Source organism: Etheostoma cragini, chromosome 24 (assembly GCF_013103735.1).
Source record: "Etheostoma cragini isolate CJK2018 chromosome 24, CSU_Ecrag_1.0, whole genome shotgun sequence".
Lineage (NCBI taxonomy): Eukaryota > Metazoa > Chordata > Actinopteri > Perciformes > Percidae > Etheostoma > Etheostoma cragini.
The window spans coordinates 11,434,513-11,442,214 of record NC_048430.1 but is presented as its reverse complement, the minus strand read 5'-3'; the positions used below and the strand labels follow the sequence as shown (position 1 = coordinate 11,442,214).

General features: G+C 41.1%; 1 protein-coding gene across 2 annotated transcripts in view; it reads left to right on the top strand.

Moving 5' to 3' along the window:
• The first annotated feature begins 2,701 nt into the window (after nt 1-2,701).
• LOC117939502 (glutaminase kidney isoform, mitochondrial) overlaps nt 2,702-7,702 on the top strand; it is a 16,062-nt gene continuing 11,061 nt past the window's right edge. For both annotated transcript variants that reach the window (XR_004655597.1, XM_034864912.1), the window contains exons 1-4: nt 2,702-2,826; nt 3,839-3,918; nt 4,045-4,208; nt 6,447-6,505. Coding sequence is in view for 1 of the 2 variants with exons in the window: in XM_034864912.1 (XP_034720803.1) it covers nt 2,782-2,826; nt 3,839-3,918; nt 4,045-4,208; nt 6,447-6,505 (348 nt within the window). In the remaining variant the exon portion in view is untranslated. The remainder of the gene's footprint in view (nt 2,827-3,838; nt 3,919-4,044; nt 4,209-6,446; nt 6,506-7,702) is intronic.

Here is a 7,702-nt window from a genome sequence, read left to right as displayed (position 1 = left end):
AAGAGACTTCAGATACAGTATTAGGACCACTAAGTTCTACATAAAAGAGACTTCAGAAACAGTATTAGGACCACTAAGGTCTACATAAAAGAGACTTCAGATACAGTATTAGGGGACCACTAAGGTCTATATAAACAAACTTCAGATACAGTATTAGGGGACCACTAAGGTCTATATAAAAGAGACTTCAGATACAGTATTAGGGGACCACTAAGGTCTATATAAAAGAGACTTCAGATACAGTATTAGGACCACTAAGTTCTACATAAAAGAAACTTCAGAAACAGTATTAGGACCACTAAGTTCTACATAAAAGAGACTTCAGAAACAGTATTAGGACCACTAAGGTCTATATAAAAGAGACTTCAGATACAGTATTAGGACCACTAAGTTCTACATAAAAGAGACTTCAGAAACAGTATTAGGACCACTAAGTTCTACATAAAAGAGACTTCAGATACAGTATTAGGGGACCACCGAGGTCTATATAAAAGCATCCAAAGAACACTTAGTCATGGGACCTTTTAAAGTGATATTCTGCTTCCTGTTCCACCGTTTTATTTAATCAGCATCAATCACTCGTTCTATCGCAGTCTATCATGGGAGTTGTTGCTGCCGGTCAGAGTCCTATGCCCTTCCCCCGAGCAGAAATGGGTCACCGCATGTCATTCAATTATTCATCAGCCCTCAGTTTGCACATCATCGGCATCTTGTTAAGATTTTACATCCAGTTGGATTCATACAGGAGCAAGACCACTGGGGGCCATGACAAAATACACAATTTGTGACGTGCATCAGAAAATATAAAATGTCAATTTCTGTTTTTAACAGGAAGTATGCATTTGTTCAAGGAGCGGATGAGAGTTTGAAGGGTCGTTTTGGTTTCTATTTCCCCAGACATCTGTGTCTAATAGACTGATGTGAACAAAAACCTTTGAAATTGGTCCAGTACGCCGCGAACCGAGCTGCAATGTAACCTAAATGCAAAAGGAAATGGACTGTATTTATGTAGCACTTTCCTGGTTGTAACTACTCAAAGCTCTTTAACATAGTACAGGAACCATTCAGTATTCACACAGCTCTACCACGACTGATCAAGTAGAATTGTTTTTTTCTGCAATACATCTTTACATCCCTAGTTTCCCCCTAAGCTGCTGAACTGGAACCAAAACAAGGATGGGTGTAGAATAAAATAACATTAACACCCACGCCCTGGTATTACAGCCCCCCATTGGAAACGCTGCCGAGACAGAACAGGGTGACAGCTTGGGTGATAGTTGGGACATATGAGAGCTGACCGGGGAGCTGCATCCAGACCCCGGCGCCGCCACCCCTGGCTTGAATCTGTCACATCCGCTCCTCCCCGGGCTTATTTATAGAGCTCGGCCTCACAGAGGCAAGCACGTGAGTGGGCGGGCGGAGTGTGTGTAGCGTGTGTCTCCTCTGCAGGGATCCCATGCTACAGGGATAAGCCGGCACACGGCTGAGGTATAGCTGAGACACAAATCTCTCCGAGGCACAGCTACCACACCGCCGTAATTCTGTGGAGTTGTGTGGACAAAATCTAGAAAGCCCAGACCTGCACTGTACAAATGGTTCAAATGTGTGAAAGTGTGAAAGATCAACACGGTCGACTATGACTGCAAAACAAAAGGAAATCATTTCCTGCAAAACAAAAAACAAAACTATATAATGTGCAGCCCTGGCACTGATCCAGAAAAGCACCGGTTCCCAAAAGACACCACTACCAGCTAAGTGTTTAATCCAGCCGCAGATGTCTCACAGTGGCAGCTGGTGTGTGCAGAGCTGGATCAGATAAGCTCGCAAGATTTATGACACAGAAGAGTCTGAAGCTAGTGTGATGATTCGTTTTTATCAGACATGTTTTAGAACAGAAATGTCAGAGTAACTTCCCGTCTCTGTGTTCCGTGGGTTTATCCACAGCCACGCCTCACTAGCTGCAGGTCCTGGGTGTTATGTATTCCAGTGGGAATAAGTGAATAACACTTTCATTGAAAGTAACCTCAAAATCTTAATTTCAGTTCTGTAACAATCAGATTTTTTTATACCAATTACCCAAATAACGTTAAAGGTCCCATGGCATGAAAATTATCACTTCATGAGGTTTTTTAACAATAATATGAGTTCCCCCAGCCTGCCTATGGCCCCCCAGTGGCAAGAAATGGTTATAGTTGTAAACCAAGCCCTGGGTATCCTTCTCTTCCTTTGAGAAAATGAAAGATCAGATGGGCCAAGCTGGAATCTTGCTCTTTATGAGGTCGTTAGGGGCAAGGTTACCTCCCCTTTCTCTGCTTTGCCCGCCCAGAGAATTTGGCGCGCCCCAAGAGAGAGAGACCTCATGGCTTTCAAACGAGCAAAGTGGCAGTTGGTCAAGGCCCCAGCCTCCGCCTCCCCCTCCTCCGGTCTTTGGCACCGTACCCCCTCTTAAAATGTCTGCTGAACAAATTTGATGTCCTTATCAGAAACTTCAAATTTATTACACACCGTTGACATGATTGGCCTTTGTTGGGTAGCACCGTGATAACGGCTAAATCAACTGTGTGGGAAATCTGAGCACTGAGGCGGAGAGGCATTTATATTTTTGGGCTCATATCGAGAAATGTTTCGTGAGTTTTGTGATCTCTTGCACCACTGCTGGCTTTGGGCTAACTGGGCTGCCCTGTCTCCTGTCTCAGGTGTGTCCAGAGCAACATCGTTCTGCTCACCCAGGCCTTCAGGAAGAAGTTTGTCATCCCAGACTTCCAGTCCTTCTGCGCCCACATGGACGAGCTCTATGTCAAAGCCAAAAACCTGTCCGGGGGGCAGGTGAGTGAGGGCTGTAGACAATGCATCACAACAGGTTTCCATCCACACGTTTTTATGTATATCGAATGAAAAATGACTTATGAAAATGACAGTTTGTACCGGCTAAAGTTATAACAGCTATTTTAGATAGCAAAAACCTTAGAAATGCTATAACTATTTCGGCATCATCATAGCGTTGATTTATTGCATCATAATTGTCTTCTTATAGCTTAATATGACACTATCAGCTGACACATAAGCACTATTACAACTTGTGCCACATTGTTGCACAAGTTATGTTAGCTTAAATGTTGCGCGATTCAGTGCAAAAATTAATGAAAACACCTTAAAATGTCTCAAATCTATTCAATTCTCCAATTTGACAGCCAATCACCATGCGACGTCATTACGGACATAGTCTATGTCCTCGACGTTCCGCTTCCGAGATGGCTCCAGTTCCAGGAAATTCTGTCGGATGCATGTGTTTTCTGTTTCCTTCTGCTTTTGCTGTGTTGGAATTTTAAACTCTGGTGGATTTCTGAGGACTATGGTTACCTGGTCCTCAGATCTCTGCAGGGTAAATCCAGACAGCTAGCTAGACTATCTGTCTAATCTGAGTTTTCTCATGCTGCTGCATGCGGAGCTTAGCGCGTGGATGGTCTAGCTATGACGCATTCTAACTGTATTTGCTTTTAAGCCGTTGGACAGAAACACACTTTCACCGCTTTAATTGGCATGAATGTTTTTAGCAAAACTTCAGATTAGTGATGGCCAAGTGAAGCTTTGTGAACCGGCGCTCTTGGTTTAAAGACAAAGGCCTAAGGCATTGCAATTCAGTGTATTCTCAACACTTTGTTGAACAGAGAGCGCCATCTAGTGGGCTCTGAAAATAAAGACACTGGTTCACGAAGCTTTATTTGGCCATCACTACAAGTGGATGGAAACATAGCTGCTTCCAATACTTGGAACTATTGTGCGCCGTGTAAACCAGCCATAAACCTGGATGTAAAAGCTGTTTGATGTCATGTTGTAGGTGGCCGACTACATTCCCCAGCTGGCCCGCTTCAGCCCAGACCTGTGGGCCGTCGCTCTGTGCACAGTCGATGGACAGAGGTGAATGCCCATTCTTTGTGCTGTTGTTTTTCACCTGTATGTAATGTTCAATGTCTACATTAACCCACAGTTTAATAAGCACATTTTCCAAAGTGTAAATAGATAAGCCGCGCGTCTCTTTCTCAGGCACACCGTCGGAGACACCAAGGTTCCTTTCTGTCTGCAGTCCTGTGTGAAGCCGCTGAAATACGCCATCGCTGTTCACGACCACGGCACGGAGTACGTGCACCGCTTCATCGGCAAAGAGCCCAGCGGCCTGCGCTTCAACAAGCTCTTCCTGAACGAGGAAGGTGAGGAAGCAACCACCCCATATACCCCATCTCACACACACACTCACACACGTAATTAAACAGTTGTGTTCAAAATAAGAACAGTCCAACATCACTAACCTCATGAATCCTATTTTTGGGTAGAAGTGAGATTATAAGCCCCAGTACAATGTGAAGACAGTGAGGCATGGTGGTTATGTTGATGTTTCTCATACTGGGGTGTTGGGCCTATGTATCACATACCAGGGATCATGGATCAGTTTCAATACATCCAAATATTTGAAGAGGTCATGGTGCCTCATGCTGAAGAGGAAATGCCTTTGAAATGGGTCTTTCAACAAGACAGTGACCCAGAACACACCAGTAAGAAGCAAAGTCTTGGTTCCAGATGAACCAATCCCAGGACCTCAATCCTTGAAAATGACATAAAAATGCTTTTTCTGAGGCAAAACCCAGTAATGCAGAGGAATTTTGGGATGTAGTTCAATCATCCTGGGCTGGAATACCTGTTCCCAGGTGACTCCATGCAACACAGATGTGGGGCAGTTCTCATAAATACTGGTTATGCAACTAAATAATAGCACAGTGATTCAAAGTAAAGCAAACCCTTGAGACATTTTTCCGTTAATACAGTAAATGTTTGAGTTTGTAAAGAAAAATGCAAGTACTGCTATATTCCTTTTTCTTCACTTTCTATATGAAATGAATGTGCACTGTAGGCAATGCATTGATATTATGAAATTAAAAGCTATTCCAAGGATTTTGAGCATTATTCACTTTTCTAGCCACACTGCTATTAGTCTGTACATCACACACAGTACATGGAAAAAACAACTGCCTTTGAATACTGTGATTTGTATATAAGTGGAATTTGAATAGCAACGCAGATTTTAGTGCCTTACTTCGGTGCTCTCTAATGCTCCGAAACCGAAGCTGGTGTAAGAAAGTGTCTGGGTTTCCTCTCTCTAATAGTGCAGATTATATTCCAACTGTTTATTTTTAGATGATTTTTTTTTAAACACTGTTTTGGCCGGTTGCATAAGAAGATTGAAACACAGAGGGGAGTATCGCTGCACGACATGGGGGAAATATGCAATATGCGATAACGTTGTTTAATACGGCAAAATTTCAGTATTCTGCTAAAATACATGTACAAAAAATTGCTTGTTAAACTCAAAACAAGTCAAAATGATTGTGGAACAGGTGCACTAGGCCTTCTTAAGTATGTGTAGTGTACTATTAATGCAATGTATGTTGTCATCTAGACCAATAATTTGCACTTTTCCTTGTTTAAATAGACAATTTGATCGCCAAAAAACAAACGAAAATGAAATCATTCCCATAAACAAATTGAACATTGAGTTGAATCTAGAGCTGGGCAACATATCAATATTATATCAATATTGTGATATGAGACTAAATATCGTCTTAGATTTTGAATATAGTAATATCACTAAAGGGTGTAAATGCTGTCTTTTCCTGGTTTTAAAGGCTGCATCACAGTAAAGTTGTCATGGTTTGTGTTCTGTTTCCTGTTTTATTTTGAAGTCTGTCTTCTCTCCCTAGTCTTGTCTGGTTTTACTTCCTGTCTTGTGTTTTCCCGCCTTTTTTGATTGTTCCCCCAGCCCTAGTGTCTCCTGTTCCTCGTTTCCTCATCACCATGTACAGTTAGTCTCTGGGTTTCCCTTTTGTCTTGTCTTCATTGGCCTTCACCTACTTAGACATCATAACCATGATTATTAATCAAATATCTCATTGTGTAAATATTTTCTGAAAGCACCAATAGTCTACACTACAATGTTGTTGCGGGATCGAAATCGAGCCATTTGGTCAAAAATACCGTGATTCTTGATTTTCTTCCTATTGCCCAGCCCTAGTTGAATCTAAAAGGCAGTACCAACAAAAGGAATGACAGTTACTGTACATTTTAAAGTGCAGTTTTCTACTCATTTTCTTTAAACTGCAAAAAATAATCTCTTTCAAAATAAGTTGCTAGGTGTGATTATTAGGCCAGGTAATATTGCGATGATGATTTTGCAGGCGTACTGGACCTCGTTATGTTGATGTTCAGTGAGAGGATCATTGTGCTGGGTTTTGACCTCCGGCATTAAATGTTCCTGAATGTCCTTTTTGTTTTACATAATGCTTTAAAACAAAATTGTATTCCAAGTTTGCCACTATCGCATATAATTACAAGGCTAAAAAAAACATCTTTAACTTTGATTTTCCAACTTGTGTCTTCTTTTTTCTCCCCGGCAGATAAACCACACAACCCCATGGTTAACGCCGGCGCCATTGTCTGTACCTCCCTCATCAAGGTAAGCTGCATTTACACCATAACTCAATTATTATGTATTTATTTTTGGAAAATGACCAGCTCAAATACACGAGTTTTCTTTTTCTGTGAGGATACTGTAGGTGATTTAATATTTGGAATCCCAAAAAAAACATACATACATATTTTTAAAATGTAGATTCCAATTGTGAGCGGTTTTTATTTGTTCATGTTGGGATTTTGGGAATTTCTACGTGCAGTCATAAAGAGATGTGTCAAATAGAATCATAATCATCCTGTTTTCACCACATTAGCGTATAGGGGGAGATTAAGGTTAAAGATAATCACGGAGAAAGGGGATTTGGTTGAAAGCAGCAATCTCGCCGGTGTGTGTGTGTGTGTGTGTGTGTGTGTTGCACGCGCACACAATTTTTTTGCAGTCCTCTTGAATGAAGTCATTTACAGGGACGTACAAATTATAGACGCAGTTACATACGTATTCAAAATCATGGGGTTTTGGCATTATAATATCACACACACAAACACAAACACACACACACACACACACACACACACACAGTTGGAGATGCAGGTCAGCTTCAATCAGAGGAACTGCTCTTCTGCTTGTTTCATTGAATGTCCTCCTGACCCTCAGACACACCTCTCTTGTTAGACACACAAGAGCACCACCTGCTGATTTAAAAAAGAAAAAAAAAAAACATAATGCGAAGGTTGATCTACTATTTCTTCACATTGGCCATTTTGCTTTTAGATCTACATACTGTACCTACATGTACTATTAGGGCTGGGCGATAAGGAGAAAAACCGTTATCACAATATTCTTGACCAAATACCTCTAATGATATTGCTGCAATATTCTAGGGTAGACGATTAGTGCTTTCACTAAATATCTTCACACTTGTATTTTTGATAAATAATCATGAGTAATGTGGACATAATGTCTAAGTGGGGAAAAGGCACATAATAGAACAGCTGTGAGTTCAGAAAGGGGCAGTAAAGACAACACTTATATCACAATACCCAAAATCTAAGATGATATCTAGTCTCATATTGCGATATCAGTATATATATACATATATATGTATATATGTATATGTATATATATACTGATATCGCGAATGTATATATGTATATGCATATATGTATATGTATATCTATCCTATACTGTGAAATGACATGCAGCAAATGGACGCAGGTTGGAGTGGAACCCGGGCCCGCT